The sequence below is a fragment of the Carya illinoinensis genome, chromosome 10, assembly GCF_018687715.1.
Source record: "Carya illinoinensis cultivar Pawnee chromosome 10, C.illinoinensisPawnee_v1, whole genome shotgun sequence".
NCBI lineage: Eukaryota > Viridiplantae > Streptophyta > Magnoliopsida > Fagales > Juglandaceae > Carya > Carya illinoinensis.
This window is the reverse complement of record NC_056761.1, coordinates 15540279-15555798: the sequence shown is the minus strand read 5'-3', so window position 1 is coordinate 15555798 and position 15520 is coordinate 15540279. Positions and strand designations below refer to the sequence as shown.

General features: G+C 38.1%; 1 protein-coding gene across 1 annotated transcript in view; it reads right to left on the bottom strand.

Moving 5' to 3' along the window:
• Positions 1–417: 417 nt before the first annotated feature.
• The window catches only part of LOC122278312 (ankyrin repeat-containing protein ITN1-like), a 41295-nt gene continuing 26192 nt past the window's right edge, over positions 418–15520 (bottom strand). Inside the window, exons 4-8 of the mRNA XM_043088501.1 lie at positions 14220–14474; positions 8824–9306; positions 7931–8080; positions 1239–1678; positions 418–1141 (exon numbers count right to left, since the gene is read on the bottom strand). Of these exons, the coding sequence (XP_042944435.1) occupies positions 512–1141; positions 1239–1678; positions 7931–8080; positions 8824–9306; positions 14220–14406 (1890 nt within the window). The 5' untranslated portion in view covers positions 14407–14474 and the 3' untranslated portion in view covers positions 418–511. The remainder of the gene's footprint in view (positions 1142–1238; positions 1679–7930; positions 8081–8823; positions 9307–14219; positions 14475–15520) is intronic.

Genomic DNA, 15520 nt, shown 5'->3' with positions numbered 1-15520 from the left:
TTAAATACATTTGTTACAACTGATAAGATACAGACTCAAGATATAAAAAGAGAGGCTATATATATAGAGCATAGTTTACACCAATCGTGTGGTGGAAAAACTTCAGAGCGGAACTCTTGAGATCACACAGATACTACTCAAATGTGTAACCCATACCCTAGTATATAAAACCTTATTAGATCAGAATAGCATGCAAATTTTCACAAAATTAAGGATATGTAAGTCGAGCATGTGCTTGCAAAGTAATAGATATAACAAAAGGAGGCATACAGAGGATGGGCACATTACAGCTTGACAAATGGAAGTTCTTTCTAAATGGCAGTTTCACTGCCATCAAACTGTGGATTTGGGAATGCAAAGTACAATTTATAATCAATATAATCAATTTACAATGCAAAGTAATACATCTAGCTAGTTGAAAATCACTTGATTTGCTTTAACAATTTCCCTTCCTTTTCTTTTGTCTATCATTTTAGATTTTCTACCAGTCAATTGCCTAGTTGAATTCTTCCTAGAAAACTCTACGTTCATGTGGTCGGAAAAGAAACCTATAAACATATGTTGAGCGGAATATATCCAACCAAAGTCTATAATGTAAAGTTAAAAACAATGTAACTGGAATGGCAGCCAAACTTGTTATAATAATTGGAACACTTGTGATTTCACTGTCGTATACCAGAAAGCAGGTAGCGCTGAAAGCTATCACCATGCTTGCTATAGAGATGAAAAGTGTTGCAAGTCCAAGCAACAACCTTGCAGGTAATGAGTACAGGAAATCCTTTTCTGCATAACGTGATGTGAGGATTGACAAGAATGTTAATATCGATGTCGATGAGGAGACCAATGCAATTGCATCTGATATGAAGAACGCCATAAACCATTTGCCACTTAATAAAATTGGAGTGCCTTGTTCTTGATGGTTGCCACCTGGTACAGTGAAGGCTGCAGCGAAAACTACAGTCGCAATCAGTGTCGCCACAAGCATGCCATAGTTTGCAGTGTCCTTCATCCACTTTTCACCTTGTTTCTGCAAATTCTTATGTGTCTTCGTAAATAATTCCCATGGTGTATATAAAGTTTTGTTGTTTTCATCTATATTCTTCTTCTTTCTGTATGAAGGCTGAACAATCTTTTCTATCTCCTGTAATATTAATTCAAGTCTTAAGTAGTTGACAAGTAATTTAAAGTGAAATAAATAGCCAGAATAAATAGAATAAGTAAATCAAATAGATCTGAACCTTAAACCACAATAGCTCTCGTTGCAATTTAAGTGCTGCCCCTGATATGATATTTAGTCGGTCTGGAGGAGCTATTTCTGCAGCTAAGTGCAACATATTGTTATGGTGATTGTCAGTATAGAGGGCGATGATACCCTTGATGGCACCTAGCTCATATATTAGACTAAATACACTCTCTTGCCGATATATAATAGCAAAGTGAAATATACTTCTTTTTTTCTCATCTAAACTCCATATGAGATCAGGATATGATCGTATAAGTATAATTAGAAACTCAACATTCCCTGATATTGCAGCATCAAAAAGGAAAGACGAATGGTTTTGAACCATGTCTGAGAAGTCTTTCTCTGGCAATTGTCGAACGTTTACCCAGAGTAGATCAACCAATTGATGGGCTATTGCGCGCATCAAAGCTTTATTATAGATCCCTTTGAACGGCCCTGGGATTAGGGGAAAAAAAAAAATCAACCGTCACCTCATTGAAAACAAGTATTGATTTTATAAACAAAAAAGATGGAAACCCTGCATGGATACATTACACTAAGAAGAGACCTGATATTGGAGATGGCATAATTACTCCATTGAGCTTCGGAAGGTTTCTTGACCTATACAACTTTATAAGCCTATTGCAGCCATATATACATTATATATAAATATATATCTATATATATATTTATACATATATATATATATATATCTATATATTTATACATATATATGAGCTTTGCTACACATGAGCTCACACAACACCTTTTTCTTTCAAATTTTTTTTAAAATTTTTTTTGGATTGATTCTTCTTAAATTAATTAAATTATTCTATGAATTATCCATATATAAAATATTTGGTAAAAGAAAAAAAATAAAATTAAAATTTGGTGTGTGGAGTCTGAGTCTGATGGCTTGACATGGGGGAGATGCCTTCGAGTTAGAGTTGCAGTGGACCTACATAAGCCCTTGTTCAGAGGAAAATGGTTGCAATTTGAGGAACACCAATATTGGATTTCCTTCAAATATGAAAGGTTTCAGAACTTTTGTTTCAATTGTGGGGTTTTGTTTCATAAGGGTAGGAATTGCTCAAGGTAGAGGATGGAACATCAAGGAGATAGTGTAACATCTTAGCAATATGGTCCCTGGCTTCGTGCACAACCCATGATCACCAACATTTTTGATGGCCAAAAGTATGGGGGAAGAGATAGTCAGAACCGCCACCCAAGGTGGCAGCAAGCTGATGCACAGGGAGGAGTTGGTGGTGCAGCCACATTTGGCAAGGAGGAAAACAAGGAGAATGTTAAGGCTGAAGAGAAGGACTTACCTTATGGTAAGAAGGTGCATAAGGTAGTTGAGCCTGGAATGGAAAGTGACCAAAAGGAGAGTGCTGAATTTCAGGACATGCTTTTCTGCGGCTCTAATACAGCTATGCAGAATAATTGCCTTTCTGGTACTTCTAAGGAGAAGGTCTTGGATAGTAATTCAGATGAGGTGGAGGTGCTGACAGTTCAGAATGAGGGCTCTCTTTCCTTTTATGAACCCAAGGCTACAATTAAGGGGGAATTTGATTGCCTAATGAAAGTTGTTAAAGCCAAGCCTGATATGGTAAGTGTCTCTCAACCTGAAGTCCTTTCCAATTCAATCGAGGGTCATAGGAATCCTACTCCTACAACTGATTCTTTGCCACGTGGCTCCACCTCCAAGACCAAGCCAAAAGGACCCACGTGGAAGAGAAGGGCAAGAGGTGTTAATAGGGACCTGGTAATTACTGAGGTGGAGCCTAAGTCAGGTCTAAAGAGAAGCAAAGCTGTCTTAACTTCAGAGTCAAGCAGTGTTTTGAAGAAAAACAAGGGTGAAAAGGAAGTGACACTTAATAGCAATGAAGCTAAGTTGGTGGAGGTTGCAATGCAGCTCCACCAACAGCAATGATAGGCCTTAGTTGGAACTGTAGAGGGCTTGGGAACCCTCGTACAGTTATGGAGCTTCACATGTGGGTGAAGAAAAAGTGGCCCAAGTTAGTTTTCTTGATGGGAACTAAGTGTGGAAGGGAGAGAGTGGAAGCCGTCAGGACTTCTTTGGGTTTTGATTCTAGTTTTGTGGTAGGTAGTAGAGGTCTAAGTGGGGGGCTGGCTCTCTTATGGGATAGCTCTGATGATTTTCTTTTGGAGTCCTTCTCCCAGCATCACATCTCAGTAACTTTGAAGAGGGTAGAAGATAATGAGGTTTTATTATTCACAGGTTTTTATGGGAACCCTTTAACTGCTCAAAGAGAAGGTAGCTGGCAACTGATGAGGATGTTAAAGCCTCCAGAAAATAGAGCATGGCTGTGTTTTGGGGACTTTAATGAGCTTCTGCTTCAACATGAGAAGCAAGGGTCTAATATCAGGCCATACCAACAAATGGAAAAATTTAGAGCAGCGGTGGATGATTGTGGGCTGAGTGATCTGGGCTGTGAAGGGTCTAAGTTCACATGGTGTAACAATAGAGAGGGGCATCATTTTACTAAGGAGAGGCTAGACCGTGCCCTTGGAAACATGGCTTGGACTAGGAAATTCAGTGAGTCTAAGGTCCTTGTATTGACAGCACAGTCCTCTGACCATTGCCCACTTTTATTTTCCATGAGTAGTAGGGCTGAGAGGAAGATTTTTGAAGGAGGGAGAAGAAAACTGTTCAGATATGAAGCTAGCTGGGACCAAAGGGAAGATTGCAGGGGTATCATTCAAAATAGCTGGTTTCACCAGCATAATAGGCAGGGTTCTTACTTGCAGAAGATTCAACAGAATTTGAACAGATGTAAGGATTCTTTGCTGTCATGGAATAAGAACACGGTCTGCAAGCATAGAAAAGAAGTGAATTACAAGCTAAAGCAACTTTCTAAGCTCCAAAACCACAATGTTGGAGATCATACAGTGGCTGTGAAGCAAGTTCAAGTAGAGGTTGACAAGTTATTAGAGGAGGAAAATTTGAAGTGGAAGCAAAGGGCTAAACAGATATGGCTCAAAGATGGGGATAGAAATACCAAATTTTTTCATCACAGTGCAAACTAGAGGAGAAAAGTCAATGAGATAAGGAGTATTACAAGGGAGGATGGTGGAGTGGTGTGTAGGGATGAAGACATTGCTGAAACTTTCTGCTTGCACTATCAGAAACTGTTTTCTTCTTCTAACCCTGTTAATATTGCAGCTTGCTTGACAAAGGTGGAGAACAAGGTGGATGAGGACATGAACTGCATGCTATCGAAAGAGTTTACAAAAGAAGAAGTATATACAGCTTTATTTCAAATGAACCCTCTGGGGTCTCCTGGCCCAGATGGTTTCTCAGCAGTGTCTTACCAGAAACATTGGGATACAGTGGGAGAGGACCTAACCAAAGCTGTGCTTGAGGTCCTTAATTTTTCAGGAGAGGTGGGGAGTATCAATGAGACATATATTGTGCTCATTCCTAAGATTAAAAAGCCACAAACTGTCTCTGATTTCAGACCTATTTCTTTATGCAATGTTCTTTACAAAGTAATCTCAAAGGTTCTTGCCAACAGACTCAAACTTATTCTGCCTCGAATCATCTCCCCTACTCAAAGTGCTTTTGTGCTTGGGAGATTGATTCTTGATAATGTTATTGTGGCTTTTGAAACCTTGCATTCTATGAACATGAAAGGGAAGGGCAATCAGGGATATATGGCTTTGAAATTGGACATGAGCAAGGCCTATGATAGAGTGGAATGGAGGTTCTTGGCTGAAGCTATGAGCAAGTTGGGGTTCAATTCAAGATGGATAAGGTTGGTGATGCAGTGTGTGGAATCTGTTTCTTACTCTCTCCTTATCAATGGTTCTCCCCAAGGCTGGTTCAATCCTTCAAGGGGCATAAGACAAGGGGACCCTTTGTCCCCTTATCTATTCATTATTGTGGCCGAGGTACTTAGCTCTCTTTTGCACCATGCCGAGTCAGTCAAACAGATTCATGGCTTTCTTATAAGCAGGGGTAGTTTTAGTATCAATCATCTCTCTTTTGCTGATGACAGCTTGTTGTTTTGTCGAGCTAATGCCATGGAGTGGGCTAAAATCCTTGAAATGCTCAATATTTATGAAAGGGCTTCAGGTCAGAAACTCAACACAGATAAAACCTCTATTTTCTTCAGCAAAAACACTAAGAGGTTGACTAAGGAGTATATTTTGGAGATGGTTGGTCTTAAATCCACCTCTTGTTATGGAAAATATTTGGGCTTGCTTGCCCTTGTTGGCAAGTCAAGGTTCCAAGCTTTTAAAGGGTTGTTGGACAGAGTAAGGTCTCGGGTTAGTCAATGGAAAACCAAGTTGTTGTCCTTGGCAGGGAAGGAGATCCTCTTAAAAGCTGTGATACAAGCTCTTCCTACCTACTGCATGGGGGTCTTTAAACTACCAAAAGTCCTTCTTAAAGAGATCAACAGAGTCATGCATCGGTTTTGGTGGGGCCAGCAACAGCAGGAGCATAGAATTCACTGGGTTTCTTGGCAACAAATGGGAAAAGCTAAGGCTATTGGAGGTTTAGGTTTCAGGGACCTGGAAAGCTTTAATTTGGCTTTATTGGCCAAACAAGGATGGAGAATCCTACAACACCCTGATTCTCTGGCATCTCAAGTTTTGGAAAGGAAGTATTTTCCATCTTCTGGTTTTCTTGATGCTAAGGTGGGATCGAGGCCTTCTTTCCTATGGAGGAGTATATGTGCTGCTAGGAATTTAGTGGAAAAAGGGTCTTTTTGGAGGATTGGTAATGGTGCAGACACATTGATTTGGAAGCATAGGTGGTTTCCAACCCCTACTAGCCACAGGGTTCAGTCTCCTATAAGATGCTTATCAGAATCTGCTAAGGTGGCTGACCTTATAGATGCTGAATCCAAACAATGGAAGAAGGAGCTGGTAGCTGTAGTTTTTAATGAAGATGAAGCTACTGTTGTATCTAAAGTTCCTATAAGCTCTGTTGGCTCGGGAGACAGATTGATCTGGTTGGGTACTAAGGATGGATCTTTTTCAGTTAAGAGTGTTTATCACCTACAAATGGAGCTTAATGACAGGCCTAAAGGACAAACTTCCTCAAGGCTCTCTCTGCCTCTAGAGTGGACTTCATGCTGGAAGCTCAGTATTCCCAATGCTACAAAAGTCTTTCTTTGGAGAGCATGCCTCGAATCTTTACCAACCAATCTCAACCTTTTCAAGAAAAAGATCACTAAATCTCCTCTTTGTCCTATCTGTTTAAGGGAAGAAGAAACAGTTACTCATGCCCTGTGGGATTGTTCTTCTGCGAGGGATGTGTGGAGCCAAGGTCCTAGTGTGATCAGTAAATGTTCTATTAGGCCTGGTATTTTCAGAGAGTTGTTTAAGTGGGTGGCTTCAACTAGTTACAGCAAGGAATATATAGTACAGGAGAAACAAGTTTATCTTTGAGGGAGGATTTGAGCATCCTTCTGTACTTGTAAGGAAGGCTAGGGAATTGATCAATCAGTTCCATTCTGTTATTCTTGGCTCTAAATCTTCATCCAGTGTTTCAGTTCCACCTAAGGTGAGTTGGATCCCTCCTACTCCTGGTCAAGTCAAGATAAATTGGGATGCTGCATTATCTGAATCTAAGGGAAGAGTAGGTTATGGTCTTGTTGCTAGAAATCATGAGGGTCGGGTTTTAGCCACCAAGAAGTTCTCAAAGCCTAGCTTGTTTGATCCTCTTCTAGCAGAATCTCAGGGAGCTTTATTTGCAGCAGTTTTGGCAACTGAATTGGGAGTGAATTCAATCATCCTGGAAGGTGATTCACAACAAATTGTTCTTAGGCTTCAGCAGCAAGGGTACAGAGTTGATCGAGTTGGTATGTTACTTAATGATACTAAGACTCTACTGTCAAACATTGGTAATTGGCGGGTTGATTTTGTTAAAAGAGGCGGCAATGTTTTTGCTCATGATCTTGCTAAGGGTTCTTTAGAGTTAGAGCCTGATGTGGTTGAATTTATTATTCATCCTGATTGTAAGTCGTTTGATTTGACAATTAATAAAATTTATCCTTTTCTTTAAAAAAAAAAAGGAACTATATCGGTGGCTTTAATTATTATTTGGTTATTTTATGAATGGGTATCCTTATCTAGCAAGTCTCTTTGTTGAGAAATGTCGTGCGTATAATATGGCCAGAAACAAAAATAAATAAATAAAATAAATCTAAACACCATATTTTTGTTTTTCAATTTTTTTTAGACTTTTTTTTAAGTTCATTCTTTTTAAATTAATTGAATTCATCTACTCATTATCTATATAAAAACAAAATTATTATTTTTTAGCTTATTTTTTCTATAACAAATATGTAGTGTATGAATCATGATAAGAGAAATGATAGTTACAGTAGTGAGTACGCAAACTTTATGCAATCATTTTGAAAAAAATAAATAAATATGAGACCCATATAAAAAGAAATTAATTTTTTAATTGTAGATTATTTTTTTTCAAAACGACTACAATATACTTACGCACTCTACAACTATACGTAACATTACTTGGATGATAAATAGAATAACTTAATTAGTTTAATAAAAATAAAATAAAATAAAATAAATAATAAAAAGAAAAAATCATAGTAAAATATATAAAATATGTAAGGTATGTTGTGTAGAATGATAAGTAAGATCCCTCTTATATATATATATAAACGTGCATGCCAGTACTAAAGAAAATTGGGTAGGCAGCAAACTAACAGAAGTTTAAGCATCTTTCCCATATGGATAGCTGACTTCTGCTGCCGATTGCATCAGGTTTTTTGGCTAGCTCTTGCAATGCTATCTTCCCATATGCATTCTTCATTGTTGCTAATTCTGGATCTCTTTTCAGAATTTTCAATGCTATATCTGTCCATGATGCAGCAGTAAATTAAAGTTGAATTGATCACAGTCGACGCAGGTTAATTAGGCTAGGTTGGCCCATGGATAATTAAGAACAAATTCCCTATATGGTCAATAACATTATTAATTAATGTTAGTCATTTTGAAAATTGAGCATGATATAAGTTTTGTACGGTAATTCGATCCGACGATTAAGTCAAGTTGGATCAATTACAATAATAACATCAAACAAATGTAACGGCTGCATTGTAAATTATTTGTCACAAAACTCACAACAACAACAACAATAATAATAATAGATAAATTCTATTTTCAATCATCAAATGGGGATTGCACGTACAGACCATTTATTAAAAGAGAAAAAAATTATTTTAAAATGGATATTTTAGTAATTTTAAAAAATTTTAAAGATAAAATTATCTATGCCTGCATTGCAGTCTCCAAATAAGGACTGTACGTAGTATTGCTCATAATAATATTAAAGAAAATGATAAATATATTTAAGGAAAACTTACAAAAAATTTATTTCTCTATATGTCGATTATTGATATGTTAAAAATTGTAAAATTTGAAATTTAAAATTTAAATTTTATAAAAAAATTAACAACATGAATTTTATAAATAAAAATATAAATAAAATTATAAATATATGTAACACTGCAATAAAATGAGATCAAGAAGTAATTTATAAGTATAAGTAATTAATAAAATAATAAAATGAGATCAAGAAGGGCGGAGTTCGTACATACCATACAAATCAGTGGAAATACAGACGACAAGGATATCAATGCGTTCAGGAGGAGTCAAATCTTCAAAAGGAGTGACAGAGTACAGATAAGACACCATGTTTCTACGTCCGTGCAAAGCTGCCATGTAAAGAGGCGTGACTGATTCGATACTAACACGAATCTGCGGCAGTTGATTGTTCTTATTCACCATCTCCTCCGCAATTGCCACGATTCCCGATGCAGCAGCGTAGCAAATGGCTGTATTATTACTTCTATTTTTTATTTCTAAGTCGCTTGGATTCATCCGCTTTACCAATTCTTTTACAAAATCAGTGCTCTCTGCTGCAGCCGCGATGTGAAGAACTGTATCCTTCTGTCTTGTTATGGAATATGTAGCAGCTTTTGGATATTTATCAAGTACCTCCTTAGCAGCTGACCAATCACCTTTTAGGGCAGCTTGGTAGAGACAAACAGAAGTGTCGAGGAAATGAAATCTTCTTGTCCCTGTATATATATTTTTTTTCGTGCATAAGTAATCACAATATTTAGTTTGTTGATATTTCAATGCCGTTTAGATTCTAATTAAGAAGCCGGAACATTTAAGAATATACTGTCTGGAAACAAATTAGTTTCTGTGTATTAATATAGAAGATATTGATGCACCAAATACAACAACTGTAGAGGCACCGTAGGCATTGTATAGAATTATATATTCTGTTTTTTGTCTCAAGTTTTATAACTGATTTTATTCCTTTCTGATTCTAGAATATTGTACAGAATATATGTATAAATACCCTTGTTATTGTAATGAAAGTGTGTTGAGAATTCACATAATATTTCATTCTATTATGGTATCAGTAAGCTCACGACTAACAGTCCTCTGATCCATGGCTACTTCTCCCCCCCTTCCATCTCCAAACTTCTCACATTTAGTCACCACCAAGCTTACCAATGAAAATTATCCATTATAGAATGTGCAGATCTCAGCCTATCTAAGAGGTCAGGACCTCTATCAATACATTGATGGCTCACTATAACCACCTCCTGCTCAGGTTGACTCTCAACCTAATAAGGCTTATGCCTCCCGGAAAAGAAATGACCAACTGGTACTCAGTATACTCTTCTCATATCTCTCATACTCAATTCTTGGACATGTTCTTTCCTCTCAAACATCTCGTGATCTTTAGCAATCCCTCTCCTCTCTGTTTGCTTCTCACTCTCAAGCCAAATGGTTTCAAGTTAAATTTCAACTTGCTAATCTAACTCGAGGTGATGTAAGCATCACAGATTATTTTGGTAAAGTTAGAGCTCTTGCTGACATGCTTACTGCCTCTGGCACTCCCCTATCCGATTATGATTTTGTTACATATCTACTCACTGGTCTTGGTGATACATATGATTCATTCATCACCTTTATAACAACACGGGTAGAACCCATTTCTTCTCATGAACAATTTCAGTCGCTTCTTGTCCATGAAAATAGGCTTGGTCACAATACACGGAGCTCTATCTCTTTGCAACCCTCTATCAATGTTGTACACACTAGTGGGCGAGGACATCTTCAATCTCCAGGTGGTCGCAATGGTAGAAATGGGAGAGGCAGAGTCAATTACCCAAACAAAGGAGGTCGCAGTTTTTCTCCAGCTACTCAACCAAACCCCTTGACATCACAAAATAATCACTGCCCCACCTGCCAAGTATGTCAAAAAGCAGGCCATGTAGCCCTACAATGCAGGCACCGTTTTGATCATAGCTATCAATTCAGTGCGCCTCCTTCCTTCTTAGCAAATTTCACCCAGCCTAGCCCCATCACAGATCCAACCTAGTATCCTGATTCGGGAGCAACCCACCATATAACCCACAACCTCAACAATCTGAACCTTGCCTCCGAACATTATTGTGGTAATAAACAGATCCTTGTAGGAGACGATATAGGTCTTTGCATTCAGAATACGGGTGAATCCTTCTTATCTCCTTCTTCTTCATCTTCTTCCTCTCCCTCATTTCTTCTTAAAAATCTTCTTCATGTTCCTAAAATTACCCAAAATCTCATCTCTGTTTCAAAATTTTGCAAGGATAACTCATGCTTTTTCGAATTTCATGACTCTTTCTTCTCTGTGAAGGACACATCGATGGGGACGATCCTCCTCACAGGGCCAATCCGTAACGGCCTCTATGCCTTCCCTTCGACGTCCAACCTCTCCTCCATCCGCCCTTCTCCATCAGTCAACATAGGTGAAAAAGCTTCTGTCACTCAATGGCACCGAAGACTAGGCCATCCCCATCACTCCACTCTCTCACATATCCTGCGCACCAGCTGCTTGAAAGTTCCTCTCAATGTTTCCAAGTTCCAGTGCCCCGAGTGTCCTTTAGCCAAAAACCATCAACAGCCGTTTATTTCTCATTCGGCCCACTGAAATAAGCCTCTAGATCTAGTTTGTGCTGATGTTTGGGGCCCAGCCCATTTTGTTTCTAGACAAGGCTACAAGTATTATGTCTCTTTTGTAGATCAATACACTCGGTTTACTTGGTTTTATCCATTAAAGTTCAAATATGATGTTCTTAAGGTCTTTTCCAATTTTTTTACCTGTTGTTGAACGCCTCTTAAATACAAAACTCATCACTCTTCAAACTGATGGTGGTGGTGAATTTCAATCACTCACATCAATGTGTCAAAAACTCGAGATTCATCATAGGTTTTCATGTCCACATACCCATCAACAAAATGGACTTGTGGAACGAAAACACAGGCATATAGTTGAGACTAGGCTTGCCCTTTTAGCCCAAGCTTCTCTTTCTTTCTCTTATTGGGCTGATGCGTTTGATACGGCAGTCTATCTCATTAATCTCTTACTTTCACTAACAATTGACAATCAAACACCATTCTTCAAAGTATACAAGCATGATCCCGACTATAATTTTCTAAAAAGTGTTTGGGTGTGAGTGCTTTCCCAACTTACGTCCTTACAATTAACACAAATTAAATTTTCGTTCTACATCATGTCTCTTTCTTGGGTATAGCTCAATTAATAAAGATACAAAAGCTTCGACTTAAAAACAAATCGGCTATACTTCTCCCGTGACGTCATATTACATGAAGATAAATTTCCATACTCAACTACTCGGCCACGTGTTTGTCCAAATAGCAATCTTCATATGCCAACCTACCCATTTTACATTCACAGTCCTCTCTCTTAGGCCCAGGCCCAACCCGTAGACCACTCTCATCTCACAGCCCACTAACGCACATTTCCCCCATTTCCCCTTCGTCTTCTCAACCTGAAATCCCTAATTCCTCATCCCGAACATCACCTGCTATTTCCCCTCTCATACCACCGACCCACAATTTACCAACTTCTTCTTCGTCTTCTCAACCTGAAATCCCTCCTTCTTCATCCCGAACATCTCCTGCACTTCCCCTTCTCATACCTCCCCAATAACCCATCATCACAAGAGCTCAAACAAATTCATCCCGACCTCGTATTTGAATGGATGACACTGTGCCTTATCCCTCTAGGCACTGTCTTGCTACCATAGTGGTTCTTGAGACACCCAATAGCTATACCATTGCCTCCAAATGCCCCGAATGACAGGATGCCATGACCTAGGAATATCAAGCCCTTTTAAAAAATAAAACATGGACCATCGTTCCTCCTAACCTATCCTTTAATGTACTTGTTTGCAAATGGATTTATTGCACAAAATTACATGTCGATGGGTCTATTGAGCGACGGAAGGCACGACTTGTTGCTAAAGGGTACCATCAACAGTCTGGACTTGATTTCCACGAGACCTTCAATCCTATAGTCAAGGCACCAACTATTCAGTTGATCCTCTTAGTTGTTGTTGCTCGTGGATGGCCCTTGCACCAGATTGGTATACAAAATGCGTTCCTACATGGAACCCTTACTGATCAGGTATATATGCATCAGCCTCAAGGATTTATTGATTCTCAATATCCTCAATATATTTGTAAATTGCGAAAAGCGATATATGGCTTGAAACAAGCTCCACGGGCATGGTTTGCCCAATTAAGTTCATGGCTACTTAATTATGGTTTTTGGGCATCTCAGGTTGATGCCTCATTCTTTGTGCTTAGTCAGGATAATCTACGTATATATGTCCTTGTTTATGTTGATGATTTTATAATCACGGCTTCTAAAGACTCTGCCATTGATATGTTTATTTCAAACCTGAGCTTGGCATTCCCAGTTAAAGATTTAGGTGCTCTATCATACTTTCTTGGTGTAGAAATAAATCATTTGAGCACTGGTCTATTAATCTCTCAGACAAAATACATTAAGGATCTCTTCACTAGGAGTAAAATGTTACATGCCAAGCCTGTTACCTCACCCATGGCAGTAAATCTTAAGTTGTCCAAATTTGACTCACCAACTTTTGAGGATGCTACTCTATTTAGAAGTATTGTTGGAGGGCTACAATACTTGTCCCTCACCAGACCCGATATATCTTATGCTATCAATAAGGTGTGTCAATTCATGCACACACCAAAAGTGCCACATTGGGTTGCAGTGAAACGCATATTGCATTACTTAAAAGCAACAATCAACCAGGGTCTGTTCTTCTCTTCTCAATCCTCCTTTAAATTACACGCTTACTCAGATGCGGATTGGGCTGGATGCCCTAATGATAGAAAATCTACGGGTGGTTTTTGTACTTTCTTGGGTAAACATCTCATTTCTTGGAGCTCAAAGAAGCAAAGAGCAGTTGCAAGGTCAAGTACCGAAGCTAAGTACAAATTTGTAGCTTCAGCAGCTACTGAACTCATATGGCTCCAAACTCTTATTTCTGAACTTGGCCTCCCACTCAGTCAAGCTCCAACGCTATGGTGTGACAATATTGCGGCCACTTACTTGACTGTCAATCCTGTCTAACACTCAAGGACAAAGCACATGGATATTGACTTTCATTTTGTTAGAGACCGCATTTCTGCCAAAACACTCAACATCTCCTTCATCAGCTCCAAAGATCAACTAGCGGACATACTTACCAAACCCTTGGTAACTGACAGATTTTGTAAGCTGAAGACGAGTCTCAATGTTGCTGACACGCCCTTAGACTCGAGGGGGCGTATTAATATAGAAGATATTGATGCAGCAAATACAAAAACTGCAGAGGCACCGTAGGCATTGTATAGAATTGTATATTCTGTTTTTTGTCTCAAGTTTTATAACTGATTTTATTCCTTTCTGATTCTAGAATATTGTACAGAATATTTGTATAAATACCCTTGTTATTGTAATGAAAGTGTGTTGAGAATTCACAGAATATTTCATTCTATTAGTGTGTATCCAGTTATTTATGTCGTTTTTCTCTTTGTGAACGAATGCAATTTATTCGCGTGTTAATTACATTTGCACATGTGGGCGAGCTAGAGAGAAAGAAAAAGTACTTACTCTCATCAATGTCATCATGATTAGACTCATTTTCAGATTCCTCCTCGATCGAGCTCAACGCATTTAATGATTCGGATGCATCCCAATAATATTCTGGTTGAGGAGATGATGCAGATGGAACAGAGTGGGGTCCTCGTTTACTCATGCCTAACTGATCACTCCTTGCAATTATCTTTGTGATCTTCATAATTTTGAGATGCTCTTTTAAGTATTTGATATATAGCGCCTTCGTTGACTTAATTCGTTTGTTACTCCCTGGTAAGAAATATTACAAACAGATTATGCATAGAAAAGAAATAAATAATAAATATACTTAATATATGTGACGTTATGTATGCACAGATGAATTCCTCATGCACTTGCGCATGATTTGTGAGTCAATTTTAGCAGAACACGATGACAATCAAATGCACAACGTACGGTAACTACTCATTTATATCGCTCATGATCACAATTTATTGATCTTCTGATTTTTCTCCGAAATTTCTTCACACGTAATTGCGAAGTACGAGTACATGCATGACTAGTATAGACACACACCAATGGATGAAAACACGGGTTTGGGCGAATGCCATAAATCCTCTTTGCTGTAGTGGCTTGAATGCTTCTGTCAACAGATTAGTATGAACTCATCATAGTAAATCTGCCCTCCAAATGACTCATGAATATAGGCTTATGACAAACTACGTAAATTTGTATGTCTCATTCTCTATTTATATTTCTTCTATTTATTTACTATTTACTATTGTGGATTTACGTACGGGTACCGTACCGACTCCCCAAACTGCCACTGTGGGCTTCAGAGCCTATTCATTATCGTGGGTCAGGGATGATTCTTTCTCTCGTTCTAGCCTGTTGTGTGATTAATTTATTCATTAACAATATGAAAAGTACCACAATATACTATAAGAGAAACATAAAATTAGTCCACACTTTCTATTTGTATTTGTCACAATTATTATTCTACCATAGCCACAGACGGGATAAAAAATATTTGCATCTTCGAGTTTATTTTTTATAAGGGCATACTACTTAATACTTCAGTAGGTTTTTTTAATAATTCAGTAGTTATTAGCTAGTCAGGTAAATATACTTTTTGAACCTCGTCGAACTCTTATAAATATATTATAAGAAGTCAATCTGGAATATTAACTGGAGGAAAAGGGAAAGCAATATTTATTTTTAATGACACAATTAAGGCATCTCAAGCTGCTTGTCAGAGAACAGATCAGAAATTCAATTTTAGGAAGAAAAGAAAAGGAAAGTTGTCGAAAATATGCCCAAAGAATGTTCGATTAGGC